The sequence below is a fragment of the Akanthomyces muscarius genome, chromosome 4 (genome assembly GCF_028009165.1).
Source record: "Akanthomyces muscarius strain Ve6 chromosome 4, whole genome shotgun sequence".
In the NCBI taxonomy this organism is placed as follows: Eukaryota; Fungi; Ascomycota; class Sordariomycetes; order Hypocreales; family Cordycipitaceae; genus Akanthomyces; species Akanthomyces muscarius.
The window spans coordinates 1,523,327-1,540,159 of record NC_079244.1 but is presented as its reverse complement, the minus strand read 5'-3'; the positions used below and the strand labels follow the sequence as shown (position 1 = coordinate 1,540,159).

The 16,833-nt window shown below is 52.8% G+C and overlaps 8 protein-coding genes across 8 annotated transcripts; 3 read left to right on the top strand and 5 right to left on the bottom strand.

The window, feature by feature from the left end:
* Nucleotides 1-41: 41 nt before the first annotated feature.
* Nucleotides 42-1,287, bottom strand: LMH87_011170 (uncharacterized protein; the record flags this gene model as incomplete). The annotated part of the gene is made up of 3 exons (XM_056200266.1): nucleotides 42-499; nucleotides 556-1,187; nucleotides 1,238-1,287. The coding sequence occupies 3 exons, from the start codon at nucleotides 1,285-1,287 to the stop codon at nucleotides 42-44; spliced, it is 1,140 nt and encodes a 379-aa protein (XP_056052132.1).
* Nucleotides 1,288-3,110: 1,823 nt separating this feature from the next.
* Nucleotides 3,111-4,016, bottom strand: LMH87_011169 (uncharacterized protein; the record flags this gene model as incomplete). Its single annotated transcript, XM_056200264.1, has 1 exon — nucleotides 3,111-4,016. One exon carries the CDS (start codon nucleotides 4,014-4,016, stop codon nucleotides 3,111-3,113), a length of 906 nt encoding a protein of 301 aa, XP_056052131.1.
* A 1,140-nt stretch (nucleotides 4,017-5,156) lies between these two features.
* On the bottom strand, nucleotides 5,157-6,785 carry LMH87_011168 (uncharacterized protein; the record flags this gene model as incomplete). The annotated part of the gene is made up of 3 exons (XM_056200263.1): nucleotides 5,157-6,448; nucleotides 6,507-6,622; nucleotides 6,682-6,785. The coding sequence occupies 3 exons, from the start codon at nucleotides 6,783-6,785 to the stop codon at nucleotides 5,157-5,159; spliced, it is 1,512 nt and encodes a 503-aa protein (XP_056052130.1).
* A 1,693-nt stretch (nucleotides 6,786-8,478) lies between these two features.
* On the top strand, nucleotides 8,479-9,867 carry LMH87_011167 (uncharacterized protein; the record flags this gene model as incomplete). Its single annotated transcript, XM_056200262.1, has 3 exons — nucleotides 8,479-8,733; nucleotides 8,806-9,372; nucleotides 9,430-9,867. The coding sequence occupies 3 exons, from the start codon at nucleotides 8,479-8,481 to the stop codon at nucleotides 9,865-9,867; spliced, it is 1,260 nt and encodes a 419-aa protein (XP_056052129.1).
* A 113-nt stretch (nucleotides 9,868-9,980) lies between these two features.
* Nucleotides 9,981-10,502, bottom strand: LMH87_011166 (uncharacterized protein; the record flags this gene model as incomplete). Its single annotated transcript, XM_056200261.1, has 1 exon — nucleotides 9,981-10,502. The coding sequence occupies one exon, from the start codon at nucleotides 10,500-10,502 to the stop codon at nucleotides 9,981-9,983; it is 522 nt and encodes a 173-aa protein (XP_056052128.1).
* Nucleotides 10,503-11,633: 1,131 nt separating this feature from the next.
* LMH87_011165 (uncharacterized protein) lies at nucleotides 11,634-12,033 on the top strand (the record flags this gene model as incomplete). The annotated part of the gene is made up of 2 exons (XM_056200260.1): nucleotides 11,634-11,694; nucleotides 11,756-12,033. 2 exons carry the CDS (start codon nucleotides 11,634-11,636, stop codon nucleotides 12,031-12,033), a joined length of 339 nt encoding a protein of 112 aa, XP_056052127.1.
* A 1,334-nt stretch (nucleotides 12,034-13,367) lies between these two features.
* Nucleotides 13,368-14,528, top strand: LMH87_011164 (uncharacterized protein; the record flags this gene model as incomplete). The annotated part of the gene is made up of 1 exon (XM_056200259.1): nucleotides 13,368-14,528. One exon carries the CDS (start codon nucleotides 13,368-13,370, stop codon nucleotides 14,526-14,528), a length of 1,161 nt encoding a protein of 386 aa, XP_056052126.1.
* Nucleotides 14,529-15,426: 898 nt separating this feature from the next.
* LMH87_011163 (uncharacterized protein) lies at nucleotides 15,427-16,487 on the bottom strand (the record flags this gene model as incomplete). Its single annotated transcript, XM_056200258.1, has 2 exons — nucleotides 15,427-16,041; nucleotides 16,107-16,487. 2 exons carry the CDS (start codon nucleotides 16,485-16,487, stop codon nucleotides 15,427-15,429), a joined length of 996 nt encoding a protein of 331 aa, XP_056052125.1.
* Nucleotides 16,488-16,833: the final 346 nt, after the last annotated feature.

Below are 16,833 nucleotides of genomic sequence, written 5' to 3'. Positions count from 1 at the left end.
CCAAATTGTAGTATAATACTACCGCGAGCTCTACTACGACATTATAGTTTGGAACCAAGAGAGCGTTTTGTAGCCAGGAAATCGCTCGCCAACTGCGCAACTTCACCTGCCACTCCCCAGCTTATCTCATAGCCTCGTCCACCAGCGCCATAGGCATGCAGCACCGTAGCCTGCCGTCCCGACACGGGCCGTCTTTCTAGCTCAATACGCATACCCCCGTCTCTCGTCGGACGTCGACCAACGACGTCTGCAATGACGGAAACATCTTCCGATTTATTCGCAGAGGAACTGGCAAACTGGCGAAGCTCTCGTCCCCCAGCCAGCAATGTTTCTCGCGTATCTGCGTCCGGCTCCACAGACCAGTTTCCCGGCTGCTTGGTGCCACCGACAATGGTGCCTCCAGAAAAGAACCGCGGGATAATGAAGCTCCATGTGCCGTCTTTATTTTGGCGTGTTACTGTCTTGGTCGCATCTTCCATGTTGGTGACGACTGTTTGGCCTGGGTCCTTTTGTTAGCCACCATACAAGCAATGCGTACAGTTTACCCCGACTTACCTCGAGTCGGAAAGTACTTGGGGTCACCAAATCCTGTGCCACTAGCATTGATCACCAAAACCACATTGCTGTGTATCCCAAAAGCTTCCCATTCGGACTTGAGGTCGCTTTTGAGAGTCTTGCCACCGCGAAGTATGAATCGTCGGAGAAGTGCCTGGCAGTACACCGGAGTGTTTACACAATACGTCTCATATTCGAAGCCAAGAACCACATTCTTTGGAAGTTCGGACTCGGACCATTTTCTATAGCGCCCAAGACCAGTCTCTTGGAAAAAGCTATTGGCGTCCTGTTTCTGGTACCCATCGTCTGGTGACTCCAAAAGCTCAATACCCATGGTGCGGGTGAGACCACTCCATGGTTCTGTTTCACACTGGGTGCCCATTTCTGTCACAGTCTCTTTCAGCCAATTGGCTTCACGTCGCAACTGTGCTGTCGTTGCAGGAATTGGCCGTACATGAGCTCCAGCCCACATAGAAGCGTAGTTGGCAGAGTGCTTCGAGGGCGAGCCGGGGATCGAGCAGGGCCACTCCCGCGACACCAAAAGCACTCGTAGATCATCTCCTCCACTGGACTTGCGAGCTGCGATGCTCTCCTGCAGCTTGATGGCCGTTGATAGACCCAAGATACCAGCGCTATGGACTCCATGTTAGCATGGGCTGATCGCCAGCGGGGCGGCACGTACCCGATCACCACCACTGTCGGCACACTGCTTGCCTTGTTCTGTTCCGCCATTTCGAGGATCAGTCTTGAGTGCAATATGCTAAATATGCGTATGCATGAGGGAAGTTTTGTTGATCATTCCATCGGTTGCAGAAGAGTAGAACAGGTGATACTCTTCAAGATGGTGGGGTAAAATCCACTCGCTGCAATGCCGTGACCGGAGCTGAGCACTGCCCCATCAGCCTCTTCTTTAATCATGGGCGACTCGCATCGTGTACGTGAATGAATGTTTTTACACTTGGATGCGGGGTTCATAGTAAAAAATTGTATGAGCTTGCGAGCACCGAGACTCCAGCCGCGGTGGTCGCATTTCCTCTGTCCTTGGCCCGTGGGGCGGTGCCCGGTAGTCTGAAGCACAGGTACAGACTACCTACAGTGAACGAGAGCTAGGATTGACTTACACAGCAGGGCCACGGCAAAAATGAGACCCATGCCGAGTTGTACTGAAAGAATCCGAAAGGAAAGGGAAAAGCAAAGAGAGAAAAATTAAGCAGCAGAATCAAGAAACACGGAACATGAACACCTGCGAGGCCTCGAAATTTAGGTTCAGATCTGTCTCGGACAATTTTCTAGATGTTGACGATCTGGCCTTCCGCCTTCCTATTTGCCGGAGCGGGCGTCTTTGACATCACCCGCGCAGAGGTTACGCACGATACGAGAGCAACAATGTTTTACAAAACATACTTTTAGTTACTTGACATGAAGAATCAGAAAAAGACAAGAGCCAAAATTCATTCAACAACCAAAGCTGATTTCCAGGCAAACAATCGTTAACGGAAAATATGTAAAGAGCCAATCCGCCAAACTGAAGAGCCAAATTTTCTTCGATGGCCAAAGCTGATATCCCGACAAACAATCGTAACCACAAAAAGATGAAAAGAACCAATCCGCCAGCCTGAAAGTCCCACTGAGTTCATATAGTCCATCATAACCAAAAATGCTTCCATAAACAGAAATGCCTTCAAAACAAGAAAATGCATTTATAACAAAAAGAAAATACCTTCATGACCAAAAAAATGCATTCAGAACCAAAAATGCCTCTATAACAAAAAGAAAATGCCTTCATGACCAAGAAATGCATTCATAACCAAAAATGATTTCATAAACAAAAGTTTAGAGTCTGTCTAGACTTTTCTTTTGTTCGTCTGTATGTATTTGGGTGTGCTCGAGGGGAATCATCGCCAGAGAAGAGCAGACGACCAGAGAAGAGCAGACGACCAGAGAAGAGCAGACGACCAGAGAAGAGCAGACGACCAGAGAAGAGCAGACGACCAGAGAAGAGCAGACGACCAGAGAAGAGCAGAGGAGCCAGGGAGGAGGAGCAGAAGAAGAAGAAGCAAGCGAAGCGAAGCATTGCAACGAGCGAGAACCGATGGAAAAGCCATTTTTGGGTTTTTTCTTAGGATTGATTTTTTTTATGTTTGTGGGTGCGAATAATGACGAGAACAATGTTGATGCCGGCCCGAGTCTTGGGTTGTTGGTTGTTGCAAGTGGTACTTGCAATGAGCAGTCTCTCCCTCCATTTCATGCCTGTGCGCACACCCTTTTTGAAAGAATAGTTTGTGAGTGAATTTGAAGTGGTGCCAATTTTGCTGGAGAGAGATTTGAGAAGAGGATTTTCAGTTGTGGCTTTTTCCCACTTCGTGCAGTGTCTGTAGTTTTCTGCAGTGGTTTAGGTTTGTTGCGAGTGGGTGCGCGCGCATGACGACGTCGAAAAAGAAAAAACCTTTTCTGGCTTGGTTCGGACGATATGGATAATGTGGGAGAGAGGCTCATTGCTGGGAGGTTGAAGGCTGTTGTTCTTGCTCAGGGCCGGATCGATGCCTTGGGACATTTTAGTCGGCACGCTGCGGCTCGTCGATTTGGGCGTGGACAGCCTCGCGCTCCGCGTCCAGGTCCTCGGCCCGCTGGGTGAGGGCCTGGAGGGCGGCGCGTCTATGGCGATCGTCGGTGATTGGACCAACGATGTGCTGGACATGGCCATGGGCAGCCCAGAGAGGGTCGATGCCGGCTTCTCTGGCCTCGAGAAAGTACTCTGGGGCAAGCTCGTTGAGGCGGCCCATGAGGTAGGAGATGCAGTTCATCTGGGTGACTTTCTGCTGCTCATAGGAAATGGAGTCCGCCTCGCTCTCACGCTTGACTCGATAGAGTTCAGCCTCGATGAATGCGATTTGCTCATCTTTGGAGGCTTGGAGGCAAGCGAGGCGGTGGGCATTGCCCTCGCCCGCTTCGCGCTGCTTATTGAGGCTGCGCATCAACTGAGCCTGCAGAGAGTGAATTCTCTCGCGGAGGGCATCTGAATCTGCTGCTGCCTGATCCACGTGGTTGTTGAAGAGCTCGGCGGCGTCTTCGAGATCCTCTGTGGCGTCTTCGAGCTGGTCTTGGAATCTCTTGGCACGCTGAATGGCCTTGAGAGAGATGTGCTTGAAGTATCTGAGCTCACGGCTGTCGCGACGGAGGGCCTCGGCGATTTGTTCAGTCGTGTGAAGCCTATCGCCGACAGCGTCGCAATGTTCCCGGAGGAGGGTTTTGTCTTTGGTCAGCTCCTCACAGCGGCGCTTGAGAATTCTCTTGTCTTCGCAGACATTATAGAAAAGGTTCTTCAAGTTTCTGGTTTGCTGCTGGCGTTCCCAGGGAATGGGGGTGCTGCTTGAGCTGTCTTCGGAAGACTGATTGACCCGGCGAGCTGAAGCGGGAATACCTCCACCGCGACGGGCTTGCTGACCACGAACTTGAGACATGTTGGCAGTGATTGCTTTTGAAGCGCAGTCGAAACTGTGACAGTACAGACTCGTATGGGTACCGAGGCTGCAGTGAAGTACGTTGATCTGTACTTGAGATTGGTAGATTGCTTGGTAGAGAGGCAGTTGAGAGACAACGAAGTAGCAGTCTTGAGAAAGAGGGGAAAGAATTGAAGGTCCAAGGATGGAAAGTGTATGAACGAAATTTGGAAAGGTTCCGGGGGAGCGGCCTCCTTTTATAACATTTGGCTAGAGCAGTCGCACTTTGGCAGCATCGTGAGAGTTTTGTGGTTGATTTAAACTTTTCATTCAGAAGTGGTAGATTCAAGAGAGATTGCTGTGAGAAGGTACATCAGGAGGCAGTTAAGCTCATAGGGCTACACGGTGTAATCTGGCAAAGTGTAATAACTTGTTCGCGGCGAACGCCTCGAGAACGGAATCGATCCGCGAAGAGTTTTCTGCTGGCAATTTTTCGATCTGGACAATGCCATAACGACAGCTGGTTGAGATGCATGCAAAAAGCGCCACCGTTGCGCGGGAAAGTTTGTGCTTGAAAATTCTTCTATCAACACGACACACGGTTGATCTTTGGAGGAGTGCTGCTCAGTATTTGTATGCAAAGCTACTGCCTCCAATGTGAGTAAGTTACAACTAGCTGGAAAATATAGCAGCGGTAGAATAGTCCTTGTTTCTGCCAGACTTGGAAGAAATTGGGAGAGTGCAGGCATGGGTAGGCACATGGAAATATAATGCCATATTCTGTAAGACCTTGTTGAACGGGGGCCGGGACTGCAAAATGGGAGCGCCACCTGAACCAACAGCAGATGAATTGGCTTGGATTGAGTTTAAGGGCGGCAAATGTCGCCGCTTTGAGCACGCCACATCACGATGTTACTAAAAAAAGAAAAAGTGGCTTGGAGGGCGGCGAGGCACCAGCTTTAAAGAGACTACATCGGGTTTGCTCGAAAGCTTCCTGGAGAAGAGAAGTGTCATGCTGGTGGATGCTGAAGTCGAAGTAGGCGATGGTACTGACAAACTATACTTGTGCCGTAATTGGCCACGTCACTTGCAAGTATGCAGGAAGGTGAAGAGTTTTCACACTTTAGAATATAATTTCAGAGTTCAGGATTAAAAGCATAACTACAGCTTCCACAGAAAGCCTGGATGAGTCCAGTCCATGTCCTCAATGTCTTGCTGGGTCTTGCCTCGAAGCTTCTCGTCGACATCCAGACTACGTCTCCTCTTGTTGTCTGCCTTCATCCACAACAGGGCGAGAGTGCTGATTACCAGCCCAGTGCCGGCGGCAGCCAAATTCAGACCATTGCCGATGTGATAGTTTGGTGAGTCAAAGGGCAAGTAGGACCAGCCGCTGATGAGACCGCCAATGTTGCCAAACATGACATTGGTGCCAATGGCGGCGCTGCGGGCGGTATCACCAACCACATTGGCAGAAACCTGGGCGTTTGTGAGGGCGCCGAGAGAGAATGCTGAAGAAGCAATGAGAAACGTGGCGCCATATCTCACAGAGGCGTCATGGGAACCGAGGAACATGCTGTATCCAGTCATGACGAGTGGGGCAGACAGAATGAAGAAAATTTGACGTCTGTCTATACGCCAACTGATGAGGGGGAATAGCACGGTGAAGAAAGCCCCTACAATGTAAGGGGGCACCGTAAAGAGTTGCTTCTGGACGACGGTCCTGTCTTTGTAGATGGTAGCAACAATGGTCGGCGCAAAAAAGGCAAGGCCCTGTACCGTAATGTTGTTTAGCAAAAAGACAAAGGCTGTGCTCAGTGTGATTGGATTGAAGATGCCTCGCTTCAGCTTCTTTGTATCGATTCTGTCGAGCACCTGCGTGCTGCCAATGCGCTCCGACCGAACTCTGGCTATGGCGAGCTTCTTTTCCTCGGGACTGAGCCAGATGGCAGTCTCCGGACGATCGGTGAGCACAAGGAGAGCGACAATGCCGAGGCCGATGGTAATGATGCCTTCAATGGCAAAAATCATGCGCCAGCTTTCCAGGCTACCAAAGCTCTTCAGCTTTAGGATGGCGGTGGCCAGCAGTCCGCCAAAGGCACCGGCCAGCGGCGCCATGACAATGTACAGAGACAGGCGAAAGGCCAGCTCCGATCGACGGTACCAGCGGGAGAGGTAGTAGGCAATACCCGGCATCATGCCGGCCTCGAATATGCCGAGCAGGAAGCGAACGCCGGCGGCTTGGGGCACAGTCTTGACAAAGGCGGTGCCCACGGAAGCGACCCCGAAGAGCAATGTCAGGACGGGGATGAACCAGCCGGGGCCAATCCATTTGCAAAGAATATTGGAGGGGATCTCGAAGAGAATATATGATATGTAAAAGATGGAAATAATCATGTTGTAGTCGTAGCCTTTCATGCCGAGGTCCCGGTCCATGCCGGCGATCTTGGCATTACCTGCATAATGTAAGTAATGGTTGTAAATGGGAGATCCACGACGGCGGCGCAAGCATACCAAGGTTGGCGCGGTCAATGAAGCAAAAAAGATAGAGAATAGCGACGATAGGTACGATGCACATGTCAATCTTCCATCGTAGTCGGCTCTCGAGCTTCGGATCAAAGATAAATTCGCTGTTGCTGGAATGAGCAAAGATGCAGACGAAACAAGCAGGAGACGCGCAAGAACGTACCCGTCGGTAGGAGTATCAGTATGGTGGGAGGCGGCCTGCACCGAGGCGCCGCCTTTGAGGCTGTCAGAGCCGGCGGTAGAAGGGTTGCGTTGATCGCGACTCATCTTTGTCGGTCGTAGTTGATTGCTGGGGAGGAGGAGGCCGGATGCAGGAAAGACGGGGGCGCAGCGCAACTTCATATAGCTGGGGCCATGGCGAGAGGCCGCGCAGACGATAGGATGGGACGATGCGGAGATGAAGAAAAGAAGAGCCAGGTTTCCCCAAACCGGGTGATCTGCAGAGGCGAGAGGAGCCTGGGTCGGGTCGGCAATGAAGGTTGAAAATTGAGGTGGTGAAACCTGGGGCTAGTGCCTGCTAGCGCACGCTTTGTTCAGCGGAGCTGACTACCTACCTAGGTAGTCCATCGCAGGGGTCTTTATGGGGGCTCTGGGAGCTACAGCTGGAGGGTGTCTGCTATGATTATGCTACGAGTAGAGAGATTAAACAACTTGAGTAGTTGTTCCGTTGTTTCGTTGTCTCGCAATGCTTCCTTACCTCCCGTTTCCAATTTCCTGCTTCTCTGTTCCATCTATATCTATTCCCGCCAGCGGCTAGTTGCCTACGCGGGAAGGGGGTTGAGACATGCACACTGTCTCAACCGCTTGAAATGCTCATGGGAAGACTGCGCAGGCAGACGACAATTGTTTGTATCGAAATACTGGCTGTATACTCGACAAAAAAGAATCGGCAAGTACGAATAAATTAAATTCTGCCAAGAACCATGTGCCAAGGTGCCGACGGTTTGGCCTCGTTCTCGGTCATCTCCCTGGAGGGCCCGCCGGGTTGCAGAACTGTGCCCGGGCCAGCGGCCTTGTGGGGGCACCTCGGTGCCTTACAGCACGGTTCAGTGTGCTAGGTAGGTACCTACGCTCGCTGTACACACGCCCCGCGGGTCATCGCTCCAGGGGATGACTTGTAGCGTTGCCTGATCTGTCCAAAGCTAAGGTACCTACACAAGGTAAGTAACGGGCTCAGCCTTGAGGCAGGAGGAGCAACCGGGTATCGATCAAATGAAACCACATAAATGTGTGTAATAGGCTTTGGTGGTTTCGTTGAAAGTCGTAGTTATAGAATGTCGAACGACTCCTGCGTTGACGAAATATGTCCTGATACATACCTTCGCGCTCTTGGTTACCTCACCCAACTACAGCCATGACAGCAATGAACAGGGAATCTAGCCTCAAGTCCCGACAAGTGCTGGCTTGGCTTCCGCTTCGCCAGAACCAATGACAAACCTCAGCCGCAGTCTGGCGCAGTTCAAGTTGTACATGTCGGGCATTTGTCAACGCCCAGCACTAGGTCAAGGCAACTAGCCGTCAACTACCCCAGACCAAGCCACCCTCTGCCGCGCAACGGCATCCCGCACTAACAATAACGCCTCTACACTGACACAAGCCATCCCGTCGGCAGATCAAATCGGCAATGCCTTTTGTTAATCGACTGTCAAAAATGGGGCGCACTGATTTACCCCGGATTTGCAAAGCATGAAGGATTATGATGCAGCTTGAGTGTATTGACAGAAGCGCTCCAACTCTCTAGCTTGCCACCCTGTCTAGCCAGTGCGACGATCGTCACTTTTTTAGAAGTGCCCGAGATGCGGAGTGGTGCGTCGTCTTGCCTAGCTCAGGGTTGCTGTCAAATCAGGCTGTCAGCCTGCGCTTGTCAATACGTGTCTAACTATATAGCAAACGGCGACGCGAGGGCTTGGCCAGAAATGTGATGAGACATTACCACCCGCAGACGCCGAATCATCAAATCATGTCCGAACAAAAACTCCGTATTGCCATCGTTGGCGGTGGCTTGGGCGGCACTTGCATGGCACATGCGCTCATCAACAAGCCCCATCTCAACGTTCACGTCTACGAGGCCGCCCCCGAATTTTCTGAGCGCGGCGCCGCTGTAGGCCTCCCAGATCATGCCATTGATGCCCTGGAAGCCATCATTCCCTCAGCTCGACAGAGTGTCTTGGACAAGGCGGGCGCAGTGCCTTCAAACTCGTCGCGCATCATGCTGGTACGTCATCCGCAGCAAGGAGATGTACGCTCCCGCCAAGCAAAACATGTTACTTACTGCTGGGTCGTGCAGGCTTCCGGACCACATGCTGGTGAAAAGGTCTTTGACATTCCGACGAGCGAGAAGAATGTTATTGTTCACCGCGCCGCCCTCCTCTCTGCCCTGGTCGCAACGCTACCCAAAGAGGCTCTGCATGTCAACAAGAGGCTCGAATCGGTCAAAACCGAAGGGGACAAGCTTCATGTCACATTCACCGACGGAATCACCGAGACTTTTGACGCCGTCATTGGCGCCGATGGCATCTTCGGATCAGTGCGCAAGCACGTTCTCCAGGACGGTGCTTCAGCCCACGCCGCAACGCCTGCCGGATTCTGGGACTGCAGATACCTAGTCCCGTTCAAAAAGGCCAAGGAGAAGCTCGGGGATGAGTACTTTACAGAGCATCGACAGTATGGCTGGTGTGGAGATGGGGCCTTCATCATGCACGACGTCCTAGATAATGGCGAGACAGTGCAGTGCGTCATTTCCGCAGTCGAAAACGAGCAACGGAAAGAGCGTAACCAGCCCCTGACTCGTGATGTCCTTGAAAAGACTCTACACACATGGCTAGATGGCCCTATTGCAAAAAACATGATGGAGGTATGTCGACCGTTGCACAATTGATTGATGCTATTTGGGACTAACAATATACGATAGCTCGTTCTCGAATGTCCTGATCTGAAATTGTACTCTCAGTGGGAACACAAATCTACGCCGATATACTCCAAGGGTAACGTTTGCCTCATGGGTGATGCGGCTCATGCAAGCACTCCTTGGCAGGGCAGCGGGGCGGCGATGGCAATTGAGGATTCTGCAGTACTCGGCGCACTACTGGGCAATGCTAAGTCATCAGCGGAAATTGCTCTCGCCTTCAAGGTGTACGACCAATTGCGACGACCTCGTTGCCAGAGAATCATCGACTCTAGCAAAGCCACGGGAAAACTCATGTGCGGTCAGGGCCCGGCAGCTTCTGCCGATGCTGACACCATGCGTAGCCTCATGGGCGAGCGCTGGGATTTTATCAAGGACTTTTCCATTTCTTCAGAGATGGAAAAGTCCGTGGCGCAACTGGACGAGCTAAGTAATCATAAATAAGTGACGATAAACTGAAATATATTCGTCTAGATAGCTGAACGCTGCGTCACTAGTAGCTGTACAAGTACAATCTCTCCATCCTCGTGATCAAAACACTTTTATACAATATAGTTTTACATCGTTTCGACCTCGATGTTGGTGATGACATTGCCCTGCGTAGCGCGGCTGTACGGGCAAGTCTCCTTCGTCTTCTCAATCAGCTTCTCCAGGTCCGCCTTGTCGACGCCCTTGACCTTGACCAGCATGTCGACCTTGATGCCCAGGTCCGTCTTCTTCAGGTCGCCAACCATGTGCACCGTCGTCTCGATGATGCTGTCCTCTGCCTTGGGAGGCATCTTGATGCCTAGCTTGGGCGCGACGAGGCCCATGGCCGACTGGAAGCACGCGCCGTAGCCCGCCGCGAAGAGCTCCTCGGGGTTGGTCTTGCCGGGCCCTCCGGCGCCGCCGAGGCCCTTGGGCATGCCCAGATCCATCTTGAGGCCCTCGCTGCCCTCGACGTGGCCGTTGCGGGCGCCAACAGCCTTGGCGTGCGCAGAGTAGAGAATGGGTGCGTTTTCGGTGTTGAGGAAGCGGCGCGCAGCGATAGGGCGGGTGGCCTGACGCAGGAGGGGACGGATCGCGCGTGATGCATACATGATTGCAGGATATAGGATGGGAAATGCTGTGTCTTGATGTTCCACGTGTGTTGAGCAAGATTAAATTTTGAATTAAAGATGCGATTTATATACTGGATGGTCAGGAGCCCGTTGGCCGGATGCTGCCCAGCCGTGGTTCCTTAAAAGTCCACTGTGCATCATGACGTCAACGAGATTCCCATTCCGTTGGGATGAGGTGAAGATCGTTGAATCTCTAGATGGAGCAGTCATGGATATATAGACCTCGAGAGCAACCCGAATCTTTGGGCTATCTTCCCGGGCTGCGCACGTTGTTGCTCTTCGTCTTCTCTGGACTTACACACGTCGGCTGTTCCCATTGATCAGCCACGCCCCACCACAGCACGATGCAGTACGCGATCACAAACGATCTTCACCCACACCCGGCAGCCATATAGCCCGGGAATCTGGGTATTGATTCAAGCCCAAGGGATTGTATTTGGCATTTGATATCGATCAGTCATGCGTTTCAGTTCGCATTTTGAACCATGCTCGGACAGAGCCGTCCGAGCGCCACTACAGGTAGCGTACCTATAATCTGTAATGGCGGTGCATACTTTAATTCCTAGACTTATAAGCATGGGTAAGCTGCAAGATAATTCACTAAGAAACCGGAGGGGCTTTTGTTGCGCCAATGTATTGCTCGCCGCTCATCGCTGCAGGGCGCTAAGATCGGGTGCCGGGCGACGCAGCCATAACTGAAAGTATGGAAACAATTGTCGCTGAGAAAGCTTAGCAAGAGTTACACACCATTTCAAGAGTGCTTATAAAAGGTGACGAATGATTCGCTGAAAGTAGGCGGCGCAAGGCTGCAGGCAGCCCACTGTTGGTCAAGATCGCGTGGTGCTTGGAAATACGACGTACATGATTGGCTGAGTATGGCCCGCAACCTCATCACAACCAATCACGGCCTTCCCATTTCGACCTTACAGAGTCAGCAAACCGGCCGATCGCACTCCCTGTGGATCTTGAATTCAAGTATAAAGACGTCACTGGCGAACTTACAGCAGCGACTTTTGCTTTCAATCATCACAGCGCTTATCACCATTCTCTGCAACTTCCAAACCAACAATCCACTCCCAAGACTCTACTCCACCTTTGCCAACCTTCGAAATGACTGCTTTCAAGGCTTCCACTTGCTGCCGCCAGGGCGAATCTGCCGAGTGTGCTTGTGGTATGTTCATACAAATCGTTCGAAATTGGATTCAGGCTCGTAATACTAACCACCTCTTTAGCCCAGCAAGCTACTTGCAGCTGTGGCCAGAAGCCCGCTCTTCACTGCACCTGCGACAAGGCCAGCACCGAGAACTCCATCCAAGCCGGTGCTCGCTGCTCATGCCGTGCTCGTCCTGCCGGTGAATGCACTTGCCAGCGCGCTGCGACCGAGAACGTTCGCCCTGCCGGTGCCACCTGTGCTTGCGGTGTCCGTCCCGCCGATGCCTGCACCTGTGAGAAGGCTGCCGACGGCGACTTCAACCCTGCCAACGAGGTTGACTTTACTACCCGCAAGTAGAGTCTGCCCGAAGCACACTATTCATTCCACAACTCGTTTGCTTCTGAACGAGTAGTCTAAGGGGCATGGTGACGGAGCATTGGCGTTTAGGACTGATTTTAACAAGGTGCAGCACGAAGCATTCGGCTCGCTCATCTGGCTTTGCCGAATGACTTACGATGTTGCACAAGGGTGGATTCTGTTGCATTTACATCAAAGACGACATGGGTATGGATTGCTGGAGATACCATAAATAGCATTGCAGGGGTTGCAACTGTGAATCAACGGCGCACCTCATTTGAATTCATCAACCAATTTTTCGAACGCGTTGTATCTGTAAAAGGTAGTCATGCTATTTTCATGAGAAAAATAAAGCTCGACTTAAGAAACGCACTGGTAGCTGTGCTCCGAGGAATGTACAAGGGGTGTAGCAAGGCTCACCGCCCGGAGCAGCCGATGCGATTCTGCCGGACATTAATAAAAAGTTGCTAGGCGGTCAGAGCTTGAGCTCGGCCCCAGGCGCAACACGGTGGAACATGAGCTGGAGGTGGCTCCATCAGCGCCAGTCTTTCCGACGCGCATTTTTGTCGCTGCTGCCACACGAGAATCAAGCTTCCAGCCTGCATTCCCATCAAGCTGACCTTCCCTGTCACCTGTTTTCATTCGCCCAACGTGTTCATTGCTTGAGCAGCTGTCTAATTCACCGCGACCCATTTTTCGAGAGCAATTCATTCCTTTTTGGCCCCCTTTTCTATTTTCGCGCACAGCAGACGCCTTTGCTTGCTGTCTCGCCACCCGGCCCCTTCAAGCAAACGTTGCGCCACTGCAATCCAGCCAGCCAGCCCCCAATTTTGACCAACGCGATATACCTATCCTTTAAGATGCCGGCGGCCAAGAAAGCGTCTGCACCTGCAGCACCTACGAAAAAGGCTGCTTCTGCTACGACGAAAAAGCCTGCTCAAAAGGTCGCAAAGCCAAAGGTTGCTGCACCTGTGAAGAAGATGGAAACCGCGCCAAAGGCCAACGGCAGCGCCCCTGCATCTAGGAAGCGCAAGGCTTCTGTCGAGGCGCCGGCAGAGATTGTACGCAGCAAGAAAGCCAAGTCGGAGACGCCTGCTCCCCGCGCTATTGCTGTACCCAAGCCCAAGAAGGCTTTCCCGGACATCGGCAAGGCCATCAATCTCGTTCCTCACCAGGTTCTTGATGTCTACGTGTTCGGTGAGGGCTCCTCCGGAGAGCTCGGCCTCGGCAGCCGCAAGGTGAATGGGAAGAAGCCCATTGACGTGAAGCGACCTCGTCTCAACGAGAACCTTGGCGCCAAAACCGTCGGCGTTATTCAGATCGCCTGCGGTGGCATGCACGTCGCCGCCTTGACGCGTGACAATAAGATTCTTACATGGGGTGTCAACGACCAGGGTGCTCTCGGACGCGATACTACCTGGGATGGCGGCCTAAAGGACATGGATGGCGACGACTCCGACTCGGACGATGACGACGACGACACCGGCATCAACCCCAACGAGAGCACCCCTACACCTGTTGGGGAGGAATTCTTTGCACCCGGCACCAAATTTGTTCAGGTTGTCTCTTGCGACAGTGCCACCTTTGTTCTGACGCAGGACGGACGCGTTTACGGCTGGGGTACCTTCCGCTCCAGCGACGGCGTTCTGGGCTTCAACGAGTCTATCAACATCCAGCAGCGACCCATGCTTCTGACTAGCCTCAAAAACATCACGGCTCTTGCTGCCGGTTCCAACCATGTCCTGGCGCTCGACACCAAGGGCAATGTCGTTGCTTGGGGCTGCGGTCAGCAGAACCAGCTCGGCCGACGCATCATCGAGCGCAACAAGATGTCGTCGCTGATCCCCCAGGGCGTGGGACTCCCTCGCGGCAAGATTGTCAAGATTGCCTGCGGCGCCTACCACAGCTTTGCCGTAGACAAGGAGGGCAAAGTCTGGGGATGGGGTCTCAACAACTTTGGTGAAATCGGTGTGCAGTCAAACGCTGGTGAAGATGATGCAGTCATCCTCAAGCCGGCCAAGCTTACCGACCTTGACGACCATGTTATCACTGATGTAGATGGCGGTGTCCATCATTCCCTTGCATGCTCTGACAAGGGCAAACTTTTCACCTGGGGTCGTGTGGATGGCTACCAGGTCGGCTTCGAGTTCGACAAGCTGGACAAGGAAGATGTCATCTTTGATGAGAGGGGTTCTCCCAGAATCTTGGTGAAGCCGACCGCCAATGCTGAGCTCTCTGACATTTGCTCTGTTGCCGCGAGCTCTGACAACAGCTTTGCCATCTCCAAGGACGGCAAAGCCTATTCGTGGGGTTTCTCCAGCAACTACCAGACTGGTCAGGGCACTATCGAGGATATCAAGACACCCACGCACATTGACAATAGTGCTATCCGTGGAAAGCAGATCATTGGTGCCGGTGCAGGTGGCCAGTTCTCCATTCTCTTTGGTATTGCTGACGGCCAGACCAATGGCGCCAAGACGAATGGCGTCCACTAAACTGCGAGGCTCAGCCTACAAATTGAAAGAAACAGCGCGACCATATCGCCGCATGTATAATCTCGGCATCTTCATTTTCCTATATTGTTTTGCTACGTTGAGTCACACATTTTTTGCGTTAGAATGCCTGGCAAACACAGCCGGCGAGAGAGCTGGTCTTTGCCCACACATTTGTATTTCTTAGTCTAGCCTGTTTTCTCATCTTTAATGTTTTGCGCTACCTTGTGAATTTAGGGCCATGGGGTGGATATTGTTTTTCACTGGGAAAAAGCTACCGGGATGATGGAAAAGAAAATGAGTTCGGATGAAATGGCTCTTTGACACGGGATATATTTGGGATAGGCCCCGATTACATATAAAAAGATGAACACTAGTTGCCTCTAATTCTCGTATTTCCCAACTTTGATGTGAAACGGCAGTCGGATACCTAGGTAATCATCACATTGCAGCGTCTTGATGGCATCGCCTTGCGTTGAAAGTTTCTCATTGGCATTAGGAATTAGTTGTTGAGCATTGGCTAAATTCAGATTCATCATTAAGTGCATACTACCGAGTCTCCTAGTATTTATGACATAATCCGAAACGCTGCTGCGTAAAGGCTGTTTGGCAGATTCGCATAATACAATGCTCATTCGAAGTTGGCTCTCAAGTCCCGCGATTTTGACGCGTCTCCTGACCATGATCTACCCAGCATCCCAACCCAAGCGTAATTGTTTTTCATTACAAAGAAATTTTGCCCTCGCTATGCGCCCAAATGCAAAACCACCATATATATCCCTTATTCTTGTAGTGTTTGAAACTTTCCCATGACTCTTGATAGTGGGAGGCATCAAGCTGATCTTCCAGCTTCTTCTCTTCTCTTGGCACCGAAAAAAGAAATGGAACGAAGCTTGCTTCTCTAGGAGGTGTTGAGCTTGGCGGCAGCATTGGCGAGAGAGCCGCTGCCCCGGCTGCTGAAGATGCCCATGATGCCGAAGCCGACGTAGAACAGGGCGAGCGGGTAGGCGACGAGGGCGCGCATGCCCTTCATACGGCCGACGGCGCAGAACATGCCGCTGGCGCTGTAGGTGCTCCACATGATGGCGAAGCTGGTGAGGATGATGCCGAGCGGGGTGTCCATGGGCATGACGACGCCAAACATGCTGGTAACGACGAGAGGCAGCAGGCAGTAGCCCAGGACCGAGGCCGAGCGCGGAAAGGTCAGCGTGGCGGAGAAGTGGCCGCCGTGGTGCTGGGACGGGCCGCCGGCGCCCTGGACGGGCGGAGGCGCCTCGCCGCCGTACTGGCCCTGGAAGGAGGAGGTGTCGTCGCCGGCGGGGGACATGAGGGAGAGGATCATGTGCAGCGACGTCGAGCCGAGGAGGGCGAGGCCGTAGATGTAGCCAAAGTGGACCTTGCCGGAGAAGAGCAGGAAGAAGCCGAAGAGGAGGAAGAAGAACATGGGGCCAAACAGGTCCGAGTCGTCCATGATGTGTTGGTCAATGTGTCGAAAGGGGTTCAGCACTGCTAGTGTCTAGTTGACGATGTATCGGTCAGCTTGGATGTCCCCGGGTATCCCTCCTCCTTGTCTAAACGTACCTTGGATTGAATGTGACCAAAGTTGACGCCCAGCTCCTCCAGCAGCGGCGGCTCGCCGTCATAGCCCTCTGTGGAAAAGGCCGCGAGCCAGCCGGTGCGCAGGCCGCCGTGCTCGCCCATGCGACCCGATACGCCGCCTGCGAAGCCTCCCGACGAGAAGCCGCCGTTCTGCGCGGCGCCGGCCCCGAAGCCGCTGCCGACGCTGCCCATGTTGCCGCCCGGATAGCCGTACGCGGCCTGCTGCGGTGTCGCAGCGCCCGAGACGCCGGGCGAGTACGTCGAGGGGTAGAACTGGAGGTTCTGCGCGCCGCCCGCGCCGCTGCCGCCCGCGTCGGCGCCGTAAGGGGGGGCAGCGTTGCCCTGCCCGTAGTAGTTTGACATGGTGGTTTTGATTGCGCGCGCTTGTGTGCGTCGGGGTGAGGTGTTGAACGAAAGGTTCGGCTTTATTTGATTGTTGGACGACTTCGTAGTACAGAGAAGATCAAGGAGGGGAGGGGAGATGGAGTTCAGGACGCACTGCCTTTGCAGGTCGAGGACAGCTTGCGAAGGCGTTGGTTGGAGACAGACTCCTGAACTTTGGGTTAGTGTGAATGTGGCCAGCTAAGCTCCCCCAGCTTGAGACCCACATGCGCTCAAGTCGCTGCCTGTGCAGATGAGGAACACGCAACAGCTACGACTGGGCTTTGAGGTAATAATTAGAGGTAAATGGCGTTGTGTTTGTGTTTTA